The sequence below is a fragment of the Macrobrachium nipponense genome, chromosome 4 (assembly GCF_015104395.2).
Source record: "Macrobrachium nipponense isolate FS-2020 chromosome 4, ASM1510439v2, whole genome shotgun sequence".
In the NCBI taxonomy this organism is placed as follows: Eukaryota; Metazoa; Arthropoda; class Malacostraca; order Decapoda; family Palaemonidae; genus Macrobrachium; species Macrobrachium nipponense.
In genome coordinates, this window is record NC_061100.1 from 37,549,108 (window position 1) to 37,566,914 (window position 17,807).

The 17,807-nt window shown below is 38.5% G+C and overlaps 1 protein-coding gene across 6 annotated transcripts in view; it reads right to left on the reverse strand.

Moving 5' to 3' along the window:
* Window positions 1-17,807, reverse strand: part of LOC135210863 (uncharacterized) — a 114,727-nt gene that overhangs the window by 20,369 nt on the left and 76,551 nt on the right. For all 6 annotated transcript variants that reach the window (XM_064243767.1, XM_064243766.1, XM_064243765.1 and 3 more), the window contains 2 exons: window positions 3,706-3,897; window positions 504-3,492 (listed from right to left, as the gene is read on the reverse strand). In XM_064243767.1, the coding sequence (XP_064099837.1) occupies window positions 504-3,492; window positions 3,706-3,897 (3,181 nt within the window). The remainder of the gene's footprint in view (window positions 1-503; window positions 3,493-3,705; window positions 3,898-17,807) is intronic.

Consider the following 17,807-nt stretch of genomic DNA (forward strand, 5'->3'; position numbering starts at 1 on the left):
GGATTTACCCTACCGTCCTTATGAAAATAACTGATAAGGGAAAGGTGGAATGTAAAAATACAGTACAAAAATTTTGATATCAATACAGTAAATAAAATTTAGCAGATTTAAGGCCCCAAGGAAGGGAGGGGGGATTTCCTTAAGAGTAACTCGATGTTCCAGGTCAAGATGAAAAATGTTAGCAGTGTAGTCCTAATTACCTGTAACATTATGTTAAGGTGATGAATATGTTCTAACTCCTTTAGTTATATGGCAAGGGAGCCATTTTCCTGCATGTGTTCTATATGTGCCTAAGTGTAGCAGAATTCTTTTGGTCTTAAAAAAAAAATCCAGTATATAAGTCTGAGCGCACACCCCGCCCCATTTTCTGAGGAATATCTGATAAGCAAAACTAATGTAGATGCTACAAGAGTAATGGTCACTAATTGCAATCAAATATAAGTGAAAATTACTTGATGACCTTATAATAGTAAACTTGTAATGAAACATGGTTAAGCACTTACCATTTGATAAATGTCTAGTAAGCTCTTCATAGTTATAACTAATAACATCATTCTTAGGAGCTTGAAACCACTTGCTAAAGTCTTTAGTCACGTTATTACTATTCTTTATATCAATACTTAAACTGTCACTTTCACTTACACCATCACTTGTTACAATAGGGTCATCAAAACCAAACCCAAATTCTAGGCCACTAACATTATGGTCAAACTTAGCATTGTCAGTAAACACAACCGCAGGCTCTAATTTTTTCAATCGACTAGGGTCACTCGATTTATAATGAGATTTGTTGTCCACTACATGCCTGTCTTCACTGGATTCTCTGACAGGCAGATTATTGGCATGATGTACAATTACTTCTTCTTTCGATGCTTCAACAACTGAAGGCGGATGTGGGACAGGACTTGAATCGGGGATAGAGGGCTGTGGAGTTGAGTTTGGTAAAGGTGGTGAACAACGTTGATCAGGCTGAGCTGTTTCTGACAGAGTATCCTGGACATGTGCTGAATGTTTCTGGGTTTGTGGCTGAGGAGAAGTACTTTGTTCAAGATTTGGGATCTGTCGTTGTGAAGAAGGAACTGGCTGAGGCTGTGTATTTTCATGAGGGCTATGGACTTTATGCATGTAAGTCTGATCTACATGCTGATTTGGCTGGCCATGAGAATTGAACTGTATATTTGGCTGTGCATGATGGTTCTGTTGCTGGATTGCATTTTTGATAGGAGGAGGAGGATTCTGCAGTGGGTTTGGATTCTGTTGTTGATTCAAATTGGGCTGGGAATGTGGTTGTGGGCTTCTCTGAATGTGTGTGTTTGACTGCATATGTGGAGGTTTTGGCACCTGAGAGTTCTGGGAGTATGGACTCTGAAGTGGGGGATACTGTTGTGTACTCAAGTTGTGTTGCTGTGGGGGTGGTGGCTTTTCTTGGAAGTTCTGGTTCTGGAGTTGTGTGGTATGAGCAGGCTGAGGATTTCGTTGTGATTGAGGGTTTTGTTGTATATGAGGTGGTGGTGGTGGTGGTGGCTGTGAGAACTGTGGTTGCTTACAATGTGGTGGTGTAGGCTGGATAGGAGGAGGATAAGGGGGCACTACATTGAGATGATTTGAATTGGGAGGTCTTAATGGAGGAGGGAAACGATTAGGTGGCGGTTCATCATCCTTACGATTGAAGGGATTATATCGCTGATATTGATAGTATAATGGGGGCGCATTATGAGAAGAACTATACTGAGTATTTTGGTGTTGACTGTGTTTATGATTCTGATAATGCGTGCGGGGCTGAAATGATTGTGTGTGTTGGGGCGGTGGAGGGGAAGGCTGATGTGACTGATATGGCTGATAGCGTACTTGATGCTGAGGGTACTGATGAGATGAATGTGAAAGAGGAGGAGAGGTACTTGAAGGGCAAACAACAGGAGACTTTGCTGGGCCCTCCTGACTAGTGACAGCAGCAGGTACCGGCTCTATATTTTCTTGGGAACCTGATTTACCATCACAGACACCTGACATAATATCTTTTGGCTTATCTAGTGTTTGCAATTGTACATTACTGACTTTCGGAGGTATCACTGCACTTTCACACGTGGGGTTGGTCCTCAATTCACTTACTTTGGAAGTGAATATTGCACTAGGTGGGCTAGAAGCCCCTAAACTTTCAGTTAGAGAGGGGAAATTGTCATCTAAAATATTAGGACGAGATTCACTTACAGTTGACTTTGAGTCTGGCTGTTCAGTGTCATTACTGGGGTCTTTCTCCAGTTCCTTCATGAGACCAGTTGCACTTTGACTACCAGAAGAAGCTGACATACGCTTCATCTGTGCATGATTAGCTGAAGCAGCCAGCTTGGCTATATTTGCATACGAGGCTTGTGGTGTAGAACCAGAGGAGGGCGGTGGTTTACGGACATCAGGACGAGGAGTGATGGAGGGTTCTGGCATAGAGTGAACGGAATCATCCCCATCAGATTCAGAGTCCTCACTGTGGGGGGCACTAGTTGTAGCTCCATACCGGTCTCCACCATGTCTCTCACCGACTCCATATTGAGACCAACGAGCTAGGAACGTATTTTCATGTACAGTACGAGGTCCTTCAGTAAAATTGATTTGTGGCTTTTCATAACACGCATTAGATCTTGCACTAACTTTGTTTGGACAAAACCTATTTCCACGGAAGTTATCTTCACTGTAAACACTACCACTGTTACTCCCAGCACTCCATCTATCAGATCCCCCACTCTTAGAACTTTGAGAAGCTGTCTGTGATCCAGATCTGTATTTCTTATTACGCTTCTTACTACTAACTATTTCAAAATCACCTGATGGTGAAGAAGGAGTTTGAGATAAATCAGCTGTTAAGAAGGAATCACCGGCACTATAAAAATCAGCTACAAATTCTGATGTTGGGTTTACGCCACTCTCATTGTCATTTTGAATGTCCACAGGATTAGACTCCTTAAGGTATTTGCCATCAACAATAAAATTATTGAGCTGATCTACTTTCTTACTGGTGTGATATGTATGCAAAACACCCAAACCCATATCCCCATCATCAACTGTAACTTGTTTACGAATATCACGGACATTATCACTCTGTTTACTCTTGGAGACCAAGTCTTCTACGCTGCTTGACTCACGTAAATTACCGCCTTTCTTTTTACTCTTTCCACTGTCACTTTTATTTTTCTTATTATTATTGGCCTTTCTCTCCTCTTCTTTCTCTTTACTTTTCTTATTACTTTCATTTCCTGCTATACTGACATCGTCATTAATTTTTGAATTCACCTCTTCAGATTTCAACTTTTCATCTTCAAGTTTCTCATTGTTCTTGCTCCGCTTCTTGACTTTCTCATCCTCACGATTCTTATGCTTCTTTCGACTTTTGGTTGATGTTTCATTCTCAGCACCCAAAAACTTGAGAATGTCATGCAAGTCCTGGTCCCCACAGAATCCAGGAGTTTCCTTGATATTCACTACTCCCTTTTCCTTATTAGCCTGAAATGAATTACTGTTCTTAATATCTATTTCTGTAAGGACTATGCACTATTTCACTGTAATACCATTTATTTTTTAAGAATTACTATTCCTGTATTTTGAAAACTATAACAACAAGAACTATAACAATAAGTAACTTAATGTTACATTGCCAATTAACATTTTAGGATAACCTAAAAAATTATTGCAATGGAAGCCTGAATTTCCAATTACCTTTTTCTTATCACTCTTTGCTTTGAGACGATCAAATCGACTGATTTCCTTATGAGGAGCACTAAGGCCATTTCTCCTTGGGACTGGATGGGTGGATCCAAATGGCCGTTCGGAATTGGCAGAGGTTAAAAGGGACGATGAGCTACTGGTACCCATTATTGGATTGCCATTCTCATCCAAGGAAGATTTATTCTGAAAGTATAAATTACCTTTAGCATCTCCAAAAATGAACAGTAAAATACTGAAAATTTACTTTTGTAATGCATTAAGTTTTGTCACACACACACACACACACACACACACACACACACACACACACACACACACACACACACAAAAATAAAAAAAATAAAAATTTTATTTTATATATATATATATATATATATATATATATATATATATATATATAATTATATATATATATATAAATAAAAACTCAATATTTTAAAATCTTATTAGATTTGCCACCACACAATCAATAAAAAAATTATACAAGCTTTAATTATTATTTCAGTTTTATGGATTTATATACAACATACTGAAAATACAACTGAATAAAAATCTTTTGCCACACCCATTAATTTAATGTTTCATGCAATCCCAAGGTATGTAGAAGAAAATGAGCCTTAGGTCTCTCTCATCTCAAGTAGTTAACCTGATTAATCACACTGGGTAGCCTAAACACTTATAAACCTAATTTATATTTTCAAAAATTGCACGTAACCACAAGACATTCTTTTACTAACATAGCTTGAACAGCAACTTTACAAGAGGCATGCTGAGGTGTTGACTCTCTGATAAAGGACCTGAACTGAGAAGGGAGCCTCCAAGCAAAACTACATAAAGAAACCCAAGGCTTCAAGAAAAGGGAGTAAGAATAGAACTTGGACCCTACTGAAAAATGAGCAAATATAAAGACAGGTGTAAAAGCACAAATAACGCTTGTATTAACGTTTTGGAAATTATCCAAGTACCACCAGATACGGAAGATGAAGACATACTATATGCAGTGATGTTAGGTCAAATTCAGAAAAGGATACCCTTAAAAACACTCATGGGGGAAAAATGTAGTTTTGAGCCAGATGTGCTGATCTGAAGTTTAGTCAACCTTGAGATTACAGGCAGTCAAGGCAGCATCTGTATGAGCCTGCTGGAGTTGCAAGAGAAAATTTGTGAATCCCATGGTAATTCAAGAAGAGGAGTAACTGGCAGGCAATAAAAAACTATGATCATGTAACATCCATCTGTTAAAGGTCAAGTCTTTCATTTAAAAAGTGTACGGAATCCAAGTCAACACTTATTCCGACAGCTTGATTGAAAAAGTTTGATGGGATCTCATTTCTGAAAAGAATGGATTGATAAGGCTGAACATTTCTAGATCTCCAGGAGTCAAAAGCATATGAATGTTATTTACTCAAGTTACAGGGAATGATGTGTTTGGGATAAAGACTCAAAATGTGTTCCTGCTGCCATACAAGGTCCAAAATTAATGAGGATCTAAATTAAATGGTACATCTGTGCATCTCCTGAAAGAAACCAAATAGTTCAGTCCTATTATCTTAAACAGCAATGACCCAGAGGCAAATACTGAGGTGGAGTGTTATAAATCCCTTGGGAAAGACAACCTTCAAACAAATTACGGGCAGCAAGGACAGCATTACACATTATGAAATGCCAAAATGGTAGCACAGGTTTTGACAATAAGTTTGAAAGTCTAAATGTTGCAACAAAGACCATCGATAAATTATGCAAATAAGATTTAGCAAAAGTGTTACCTGAATCTTGTTGTATGGTTTGCAAGAGTGGCAACTATTCTTTGATTAGTATTCATGAAATGAAACAGCAGGGACCAACATCCTATTCATATAAATATTCACAAAAATAAGACATCCCATCCAAAACCAGCTTTCCATTCCATTTTCAGTAACAAAAATATAATATATATAATCTTATCTTTATTACTTTTCCCAATGTCTATACGGATGCTTCACAAATATAATTCATTCATTCATTCTGTTTCACACTTTGGATGATGTGGACGAATCATTTTTACTATCCTTATTCATTTGTTTGTATGCTTATTTTCCAAATGGAGCAGCAGATAATGGTGAAATGATAGTATCTTTGATCTGTATTTTCCAATTCCTAGGTATCAGGGCACTGGGAAGTGTGCCAAGGTTGCAGTGCTAAATATTTAAAAAATGTCCTCCTTTGTTAATTTTGGAAACAAAGCGGACCACAGTTAAGTACATTTTGTTTCCTAATATGACGAATACTAAGTATAGATGTATACATATGCAGTAAACATTTAAATAGCTGTAGCATCCAGTGGAACATGAAGTCACAGGTTCAAGCAGTTGAGTATTGGTTATGCGTATTCACTGTCTGGTGTCTCGAGCATACTTACTGGGTTATTCCACAGTATTTTAAATGTTCTAGTCAGATTGCTCTGACAAATACAAAATAATTACATTTTTTCTTATAGGACAAAGGTAATTGTTAATTGATATAACCTGTCGCATAATTTTCCATGGAGACTGAAATAATGCCTACATCAAATATAAAAATCAACAATTGAACTTCCTACCAGTTAGCATAAGCTCATTAAATCAATTTGCCTGAGGAGTTAGTGACGTTAAATGGCACAACGGTCTGTACCACACTCAACTATAGTTACTAGGTCTATTATACATGTAATGAAGAGTTTCACCATTAACAGGGGGCATGATGGATGGGTTTCAATGTCCAACCCCTGAACCTCACATTAGGCTTGTAATTGGCTCAAAACAGTCAGTCAAGGAGCAACAACACTCTGTAACTATTATTATTATTATTATTCTTCAGTAGATGCAACATATTCACATGGAACAAACCCAAAAGGCCATGACTTAAAATTTAAGCTTCCGAAGAATATGGTGTTCATTAGGTGACTGTAAGAGGAAGTACGAAAGGGAAATACAGAACGAGGAGATACCACTTAAAACAAAAACACTGATAAAAATGTATTAGAATGCAAGAAGAATAGTATTAGGGTAGTAATGCATCATCTGGGAGGCTCTTCTACAGTTCTACTGTGCAGGGATTAAAGGACCTCTGGAACTGAGAAGTTCAACAGCGAGGCACATCTATTGCATACTGGTGCTGCTGTTCTGCAAATCTGGTTGATCTCAGCAGAAAAAGGGGATCAGGGATCAATTGTAAATGTGAAAGATCTCTGTTGAAATACAACTTATGAAAATGTGAAAAACACGAGACCACCTGTTGATGGTCCAAGTCTTAATTGCTACAATTAGGAAACAGAAACCAACCACCTGAACCACTCTATCTAAGAGATAAATCTTAGACTGACAGACATCTACACTAGAGAACAGTATTCCAGTAAAGTAAGTGCATTGATTTTATCACTTAAAAAAATATGAGGCCTAACAAGCAATACCTAACTTCCTTCAGCATTTGCTGAAATTTTCTTTAAAGTTTTCTAAAAGGTTACAACTCGGATAGTTTAAAGCTCCGGACTCATTCAGCGCAAAGTTCCATCCACTGAAGGGAGGAGATCGGTGAGAAATCAGTTGCGAGATCTGCTAATCAAGTATTTTCGTTTTACTGGAATTCAGTTTCATACTCTACGACTACACCATTTCCTGATCCAGTCCATGTCCTGACTTAGGCTGAGGGCAACTTCATTTCTCTTAAGTGGAGACTTTATTACACCCACAAGTGTTGCATCATTGGCATACTGAACAAACTTGTTTTTTAGGCCAACCACCATATCACTTGTATACACTAAATATAACAAGTGGCCCAAGAACACTTGCCCATGGAACTTCAGACACAATAAGTCTTGGTTCACTAAAGATCCCATCCACAGCAACTCACTGCTTACCTGTAAGGAAATCTTGAAGTAATCCTTGAACATCTCCAATCACTCCAAGATTCTGAAGTTTTTAAGTGCCTTGCGAGTTACTAAATTGAAAGCACTAATATCTATTTGAATTAATCTGCACTCAAAACTTTTATTAAAGATTGCTTGCAAATGGCCCGTCAAGTCTAAAAGAGCGTCACAGGTACCTAACTGCTACCTGTATGCAAATGACTATCAGCTAACAATCTTTAGATTCCACATACACTTATACGTATACTGGCTTATAAGTTTTTCCAGTAACTTTAGAGAGCACAGGGAGAATAGATTAGCCTGTAATTACTGCAGTCTTTGGAACAGGTGCTGTATTACGCTTGCGCTCATCCACTAAGATACATAGATATAAAAATCCACAGAATCTGGTAATCTCGGGAGACAACAAACTAGAATCGGCTTTAAAAACAAAGGGGAGAAACCATCAGGACTTTTCTTAACTTCACTTCAGCAAAATTTGTAAGAATAGGTTCAGAATAGCAAACATCTGGGAGAGGAATATCCTCAGCCAATTGCTTAATTTTAAAAGTTAGAAGAAGCAGTGAAGCCTTTTCCCTAGGGCCAGTAACCTACCATCACCTGTTAGTAGTGGTAGAATGGAAGAGCCTGACACAATTTGGTCTACCATAGATGAAGTTGGGTAATTCCATCAAGATTCCTCTTCAAAGAATTATTGTGATCTCTCTTGGCTGTATGGTAAGTTCTACTTGCATCAAAGTGAGAACAAGAAAATGGTATAATTTTTCATTTGAACGATTTTGTGTTAAATTTGGTCCGTTTGCCAGGGTAGGTTAATCTGCATATATTTAACCATGACTAGTCATTTGTCCTAAATCAGATGACCTTTCTAAGGACATATGTTATTAACATACCCATCAGCATTTAACTTCTACTTAGGATCAGAATCTAATATAGCAACTGAATTATCAAGTGCCTTACAAGCTTCCCGATCCCAGTTGGCTCTGAATTTCAGCCAGACTGTTTTTCCAATGGTGAAATTAAGAATATAATAATTGACAGATATGTCTACCTCAATGGCACAATGACTAGAGGTGCCTATATATTCACAGAACTTGGACTTCACAATAGCTGGAAGACCTGTGAATATGAGGTATAATCAACTACCAGAAATGTGCAAGAGTTCCTCAACTAGCAAGACAAAATTGGAGGATACACATAATTCAGGAGCAGACCAGCCATGTGATCTGATAACTTTTAACCCTTTAACGCCAATTGGACGTATTAAACGTTGACGAAAAAGTTTTTTGAAATTCGCTGAAAAATTATAGGCCTACTAGGCGAAAACTTTTGAATCACACACCTTGGGGGATGCTGGGAGCTCACGGATCAAGGCATTGTTTTGTTTACAATCGTTACCCAAGCGCGCAAGTGTGAATTTCTTTCTTCTCGCACTAAAAAAGCTATCAGCGACACCTCAAGAAATTATTTTGTCACTTTGACATAATTTTTGCACCATTTTATATTAGCCGTTACATGGAGTATTACATATGAAAATGTGTGCAATTTCATATAGAATACAACAAAAAACCACTCATGGTTATAGCTTTTATCAGTTTTGAAATATTTTCATATAAATAACGATAAGTGCCAAAATTTCAACCTTTGGTCAACTTTGACTAACGAAATGGTCGAAAAACGCAATTGTAAGCTAAAACTCTTACATTCTAGTAATATTCAATCATTTACTTTCATTTTGCAACAAATTGGAAGTCTCTAGCACAATATTTTGATTTATGGTGAATTTATGAAAAAATAATTTTTTCCTTACATCCGCGCGGTTACTCTTCCAAAAAAAAAAAAAATTTTTTTCTTCCGATTGTCGTAATGTTTGCACCATTTTAAATTAGCCGTTACATAAAGTTTTATATATGGAAATGTGCGCAATTTCATGTAGAATACAACAAAAAAACAACCCATGGTTGTAGCTTTTATCAGTTTTGAAATATTTTTATATAAATATCGATAAGTGCCAAAATATCAACCTCCGGTCAACTTTGACTCGACCGAAATGGTCGAAAAACGCAATTGTAAGCTAAACCTCTTACATTCGAGAGAGAGAGAGAGAGAGAGAGAGAGAGAGAGAGAGAGAGAGAGAGAGAGAGAGAGAGAGAGAAAAAAAAAAAAAAAAAAAAAAAAAAAAAAAAAAAAAAAAAAACTTACGTCAGCGCGGTAACTTCCGAAATAAATCAGAAATTTTTTCGTCCGACTGTCGTTGTTTGCACCATTTTAAATTAGATGTTACATAAAGTTTTATATATGGAAATGTGCGCAATTTCATTAGAATACAACAATAAACAACGCATGGTTGTAGCTTTTATCAGTTTTGAAATATTTTCATATAAATAGTGATGTGCCAAATTTTCAACCTTCGGTCAACTTTGACTCTACCAAAATGGTCAAAAAACGCAATTGTAAGCTAAAACTATTACATTCTAGTAATATTCAATCATTTACCTTTATTTTGCAACAAATTGGAAGTCTCTAGCACAATATTTCAATTTATGGTGAATTTATGAAATAAACTTTTTCCTTACGTCCGCGCGGTAACTTCCAAAAAAATCAGAATTTTTTTTGTCCGATTGTCATAATGTTTGCACCATTTTAAATTAGCAGTTACATAAAGTTTTATATATGAAAATGTGCGGAATTTCATGTAAAATACAACAAAAAACAACCCATGGTTGTAGCTTTTATCAATTTTGAAATACTTTCATATAAATAACGATATAAAAAAAATTTGTCCTTCAGTCAACTTTAACTCGACCGAAATGGTCGAAAACTGCAATTTTAAGCTACAAGACTTACAGTCTAGTAATATTCAATTAATTACCTTCATTTTGCAACAAATGGGAAGTCTCTAGCACAATATTTCGATTTATGGTGAATTTTTGAAAACAGCTTATGTCCGTGCGTTACGAATTCATGCATCATTTTGTGATAATATTTTCCCTGTGTTGCCTTGATCGTTTTACAATGTGTTATATACCAAAATGATCGCAATTTAGTGTACAATACAATGAAAAAAAATTAACTAGTTAGCTTTAAGTGTTTTGCTCACAGCACGATTTGTATACAATTATATATGAAATTTTTTTTTTGCGCTGTCGCGAACGCCGCCGGCATACGGGAGATGATTTTTAAAATACCGCTTCGGCGTTTAAGGGTTAATTTAGCCACCGTCTGCATTACAGTCTCCACAAACAACAAAAAGAAGTCTTTGAATCCTCTGACTGAGGCATACTAATCCTTTCCAAAATAGTACTCATATATAGAATTGGTGATATTTGGATTACGGTAAACAGCAAATCCACACCCTACTGAAAAATTTAAAAGAAGACTTATAAGAAAAGTAACATTGTAAAAATCCACAGAACAATAAACAACACCATCAACCGCAACAGTATTTACATTCACAAAAATTCTGTTGAGTATTTTCGCTAAAAAAAAAAAAAAAAAATGCCGGAAGCAACTAGGGGAGGACATTCAGGATTGGTTTGGGAATAAATCACTCACAGAATGAAAAGAATTGGTAAAGAAAAAGGCACTTATCTGATAATCCCGAAGCAACTTTACCTATTTCTCATCAGCCTGTCTTACACACTTTTAGAAAAAAAAACTACTAAGTGAACGAGAGTTTAAATGACAAATCTATCAAGTAATTTGGATTTTTCCTACCACACAAACCTGAGGTCTTTACATATGAGATTTACTTTTACCGTAAGCTGGAGCCAGACGCTTAATTAAAAAACAAGGTGGTTACTGGTACTTGGCTACTGACAGACGAGGAAGCCCTGCCATCAAGATGAGATGCATTCACTTAAGACCTTTTTGGTCCAAGTAACATAATGAGGGGTAGCTAGGAAAAATACAATTTACTTGAAAATTTTCCCATTTGTTCCTACACATACAATCCTTCGGTCTTTACATATGTGAGACTTACTTCTTGGTGGGAGGTTTCAGTGCAAATCTCTGACTGATTGGTAGATTGCCTCACCTGGGTCTCTTCCTGGTCATGCAAGGGCAATGAAAGGAGACCCCTGCCTCTGATCTGCTGAACAAGTGTGATATTAAAGTGCTAGACTTTTGGGCCCTTCAAATTAATGGGATGAACCCTTACTGTCAGGGACAATAAAGCTGAAGATAACAAACAGTTTTGTTCATTGTCAGTCCCTCTTTCCCCTTGCTAGAGACAGGGTAGGACTTCCATCTTTTAACCTCTTCTTTACCGAAAAGCTTAACAAAACGTAAACACTGCATTCACTACAGAACCAATTTTTCTCAGTAATGAAATAAAGAAAAAGTAAATGGGTCTTACTTTACACTGATAGTATAATCATTGCTCTTCACTAATGAACTTTTTACTGAAGTATCTCCAGAGAAAAAGATGAAGAAAAGAGAAGCACAGAAAAAAAAACATTGCAAATGGTTTTATACTTGCTTAGATTTTTTTTGCCATGTTTACTGTCTACAAAAAAGGTCTTGGTTACAAGCTACCCCCCCCCCCCCCATCACTGTAATAAACAACAGCATCAGAGCCTAAAATGTATTCCACGCTTAATGCCCAGAGAGACAAAGCGAAATACTGCATCCTAACTTCCCTTTCAAGAGTTGCCACACTTGACAACACAAGTGAGTGTTGCCATATAACTTTTTCATCTAGTTCAGGGAGATTACACTTTTTTCCAAATACTAAAGGTTTTTATGATCTATATGTGTATGTGTGCATGTGTGTATACACAGTATGCATATACCCTATTGCCTGAATCTAGATAGCCAGGAATGATGATTATTTTGCTTCATCATATGCCTGGCAGTGTACACCACCTTCCCTAGCACATCAAATAGTTTTTTTTTTGCTCCAAATCCTTCAAACTGAATCATAAGAAGTCGAGAGATGAAAAGAGCAAAGTTGGGTACCCAGTACTATGCAATAGCCTTGAATGGTACCCTGTGTACCCCCAAACCAACTTGGTAAAAAGCAATCAATTCGAGGCCAAATTATACACAGGATACTCAAGACATCTAGAACACCTGCAAGCATGCCCGTTCAGCACGTGACAGCTTGCTAACTGTACCTCTGCCCACTGGGAGAGGAAGGATATAAAAGAGAAATGTAAGAGGCCAGCTGTCCCTCAAGGGGAGCTGGCTGAGCTACATGAATGCTGAGCAACCACCACAGAACCCAAGGGAAGAATCCAAGGATCTATAGGCAATGTCCCAAAGCTAAAAAAGTTGGTCAATGTTGTCTGTATTAAACACGGTCATGTCCTTAGTAACTTTCCAACAGGTTCTTTCTGGATGTAAGATGCAGACCAATGCCTCTGACATTGTGAAATTTTGCCAAGAACATACTGTTGTCCACCACATCACCTTTGTAGTACGTCAAAAGAAATCATGCTCTTTGGACACCACTTCTTGGCCGAGCCAGAACTAAAATGAGTTGTTAGGTGGTGATGCAAAGGTCTTCAGTCACTTGGTAGCCACCAAGGTCCTCAGATTCGGTTCGAAATGATCATACACTGTTAATCACTTGACTAACCAGACAGAATGGCAGGAGTGCGAGACTTGCATTATTGGTGTGAAAGATGTCTCTGACATCAACAGCATCAGGTACTCCAAGATGGTCACCTATTCAAGTACTGACCAGACCCAATGTTGCTAAACTTTGCTTGTCTAACCATTAGTTAAGATCCTTGGCCTTTGGAATACTGTCAACCAAGTTGGTCAACTTGAACCAGTGACTGGTAGAAAAGATTTGTTCCAAAAAATTGACACAATCCACCTATGGGCAACAATTTCCCTGTGAACACTTATAAAGGCAACACTGTGCACGAGCCTAAACAAAGAGCCTTGAACAGCAATACCTCTCTGTAAATACACCTCAAAGGAACTTGCGTGACTAAGGATGTGCTGATATGAGAAAAATGTCTCCTGCACATCCACCTAAACATCTGACCTTTCTCTTAGAAGTCACCAAAACCAAGCTGGCAAACTAAAAAGCATGGGGACAGACACAAGTTACTATTCAGTCTCAGGGACTTGACCTGTGCAGCATAAACCTCTACTACAAATAGGAGCATAGTGTTCTCACATCTTCCAAACTAAGTTAGTACAATAGCCTACAGCATCAAAAATGAGTTAAAAAATTACAAAATTTTCTCATTTGTATTTTTCATAGCTGGCAAACCTTAGGGCTTAACAATAGGATACATCTAGCGCCACTTGGTAACTGGTTAAAAACAATAAAAGATTGTAATGCAAGGAATCTGTGGCATCTGGCAACTAGGGTGTAGACAAGTTCATGCGTGGTCGGCATGAACTCTGTGACGTATATAGTATTTCTTCTATCCTAGGATTAGCAGAGGGGCAGCTAGAGGTTGGCAATAAACATTAAGACCTCAGGTTTGTTAGCTATGAAAAATGACAGATTTTTAAACAAATTGTATTTTTCATAACTAACAAACCTGAGGTCTTAACATTAGGATAAATAACATGTAAACTTAAAAAATTGTGTACGCAAGGGACTACTGGTATCTGTGCTTGGTCACGAGTTATGTGGAGCCACCCACATACCCCTCTTTAACTCGTGATCCTGTTAGTTATTCTTCCAACCCAGGTTAGTTGTTAGAGAGGTGGTTAGAGGTGGGCCTTTGTATGTTAAGACCTCAGGTTTGTTAGTTATGAAAAATACAAATTGATTAAAAATCTGTCATTTGTTCATATATGAAACAAACCTTCGGTTTTAACATTAGGATAGACTTACTTTTGGTGGGAGGTAAGAACTATTAACCAACTGGAAGTTTGCCACCTTTGATCAGTTTTCCGAATAGCAGTATTCTATGAAACAACTGACCAGTATTTCAGAATCTAAGATATATAAGAATATCATAGTCAGACTTCTGGATTTCTACAATGTCATAGTTCATTGCCTCTAAGGAAGATAAGAATATCTGTTCTACTAACAAACCAATGTATCCACTTATGTAGGTTTGTTATCATTCCTCTCCCCCTCCCCTTTGCTAAAGAGAGGAATGTCTTGCTACTGATAGGTATCTTACACTGATGATAACTAACAGTATGGCTACTTCACTCACATGTATCTTCTCCGTTCCAGCTTATGATGGTACTCTCTTATTGCTGCCCAAGTAGAGAAGGAGAAATAAATTTGAAAAGGAATGAGACCAGTTATCTTATCCATTTCTCATTCATGCCATCATCTTGGACAAGATACTAACTGACCCGCCAGGGGTGCTGGACGAGTTACACAATTTGTTGAACAGCCACCAAAGGACCCAAGGAAAATGTGTCCAAGGACCTCTGATCAACATTCTTTATGTACAGGAAATTGAAAGTGGTTTCTTGTAACAATGAACCATCTCTCAAAATTCAAAGAACAGACGCCTTCTTAAATTGCTAAGTATGAGTTCATTCCTCTAAACGTCACGGGTTCTTGCCTTCCCGCTGTCATCGGACTCTCTCCTTTCTGTTGAATAAGGCCCCTCTAACACTTCTTTCCTGACTCGGCCTGTCCCAACGAAAAGTCTTCGTCAAACAACATGTCAAAGAAGTACAAGGTTTTGACAGAACCCTCACATTCAACGTCCAAGGAACTGTAGGCAAAATTCTTTATGTAGAACATGAAAATGCTTCGATACAGTCACGAACCAACCTTCATGATCATTTTAACGGATATGTTCTTAATTGCCAGAAAGGCAAGTATTCCTCTGATGACCCATATCGGTACAAATTTGACAACAAGGAGTGCGACAGTCCTGGCTCGAAGATGAAGAAATTATTCTTCTCTTCTTGGCACGAGGATCAGTAATTAAGTCCCTGATTCAAGCATTCTCCAACTCTTCACAGCCACACTAGACCAAGCTTCCATCAGTCACTTGTTCGACATTTACAAATACTTCTTGTGCTTTCTTATAATAGGGATGTAACAGTCATGGCTTGTAGATGGAGAAGAAACTTCTCCTCTTGGCCCGATGATCAGCCACAAAGTCCCTATTCTTCAACGATTGGTGTCAACATCACAGAAGCTTGTTAACGCCTAAGCGGAAGGAGACAGTGGAAAGACTTGCATAATTTCCACTAGTATGTTTGTTGTTTCTCCTAACGCTTGCAACTTCTCTCAAAAAAAAAGTCTCGCCAAATCAGAAAGTGTAGTTGTACAGTACTCTTGTACATCGAAGAAGCGAAAATGGAAGCATGTCTCCGTGTACGCCGCAGCTGTGATGTGACGTCATGGCGGGCGCAAAGTTTATGACATCACTGAGCATCTTTAATGTGACGCCTGCACTCGACAAGAAGTGCAAGGCTGCTGCTGTTATTCCTGTAGGCATAGCAACCTAACTCAAAAGGCTGAGGTGTTGTGCTATCTACATCTCTACATATGTCGATGCATTTGACCACCATTCGGTGCATATCAGGGTAGAGGGGACATCCATAGTGAGGGACCCTGGAGGGAAGCGCGATGTCATACAGCAAACCAACTGCCCTTCTTGGGTTGGTACTCCTGATAGGCCTAACGCCGATCACGCACCCCCATCAACTCTGCCTACTTATCTGGGACGAAAACAAGATGGCGATGCACACCCCTCCCTGCAGGGAAAGGAGCACAATTAATCAAAATTACTCCCCAAGCACTGCCTGATACATCCAACCTTTGGATTCATAGGCAAGCCATATGGTATATGTGAAATATCCAAAGTACAGGCAGCGAATTAACATTTGATAGAAGGTCTGGGAACCACTCTGCCTGGGGCCACAGAGCCACTATCAAGGTCATTCTGAGATCCCTGGAACTCCTTACTCTGTTTAGGACCTGACAGACCAGGCAGAATGGGGGGAAGGAGTACATCTCTAGATTGTCCCAGAGTGCTGAAGGGCGTCCTCCATTAGTGAAAGGATCCGGGACAACAAAGCAGTACACCTCTAGCTTCCTGTTGAAGCATGTGGCGAAGAGGTCTAACACCGGTTTTCCCCACAGGAGAAACAACCTGTTCACTACGTCCTGATGCAGAGATCACTCCATACCTAGAACTTGACTCTGTAACAACTTAGTTTGTCCCCTACCTCATTCCTCCTGCCTGGAATGTACCTAGCCACGAGGTCTCCACCGAGTTGTCAATTTCCCACTGGTCTGCCTCGACTCTCAACGAATGGAGCTGGCGAGACATGAAGGTCCACGAGCACACAGCCTAAATGATGGCACTCAAACAGGAGAACCTGTTTCTTTTTACCACACCAGTACATTCCTCAGAATGACTATAGTTTTTTCTTCATTCCATAAGATGTCTATCATACCCCACCATTCTCCCTACCAAGCATCAAATGAATGTTTGGAGGCCTTATAAACAACCTTTAATTAAAATAATGTCAATAAAAGTCGTGTAGTGACCAAAGATCTGTTGCCTGAACATTTAAGAAGTGTGCTCCCGAGGGATCTCCAAGAGAAATACCAGAATGCCTACGTAGAGAGACTAAGGAGTTCTGCCAGTACTGGTAACTGCTTAAAACTTGCCTCCAGAGATAGATCTGAAGGGTCTATCAATATTGTCATCACTAACCACAACTAGAATTACCGAGTTGGAGGCAGTTGCTCTGAAAATGATTGACAGGTTTTTCCAAGGATGCAAAATGGCTCATCAAAAATTGTTCTGGCACCTGTATGGCAAACCATCTGCTACTCTGATGATGATAATGCACAGGTACACTGATTTCATTGAAGGAGTTAGTTTTGAATACCAACATGTGCTGAACTTTTTGGAAGGAGCAAAGTTCAACTTTCACAAGTTTACTGGCACACCTGATAAACTGACCTATCTCCTCAACTCCTCTTGAAGATGCCAAATGTCAAGGTATATCCCTACTTGTATCGTGTGGCAATGAGCCAAGCAGACACTGGCATTTAATGTAGAAGCATGGTAGTAGCCAGACAAAGACAGGACTGAATTAGAACTTCGTCTCGCAGAAAAACTAAAATACTTATGAGTGTAGATTGGAACATACAATATGCACCGAGGTGAATGAATGTCATTAAACACACCTCTAGTCAGCATAGGAGGAATAAGAGTATTTACTAGAACACACGTCAAATTGGAAACACCAACCTAAGACTGAAAGAAAAGTATATCTTAGTTTTACCAGACCACTGAGCTGATTA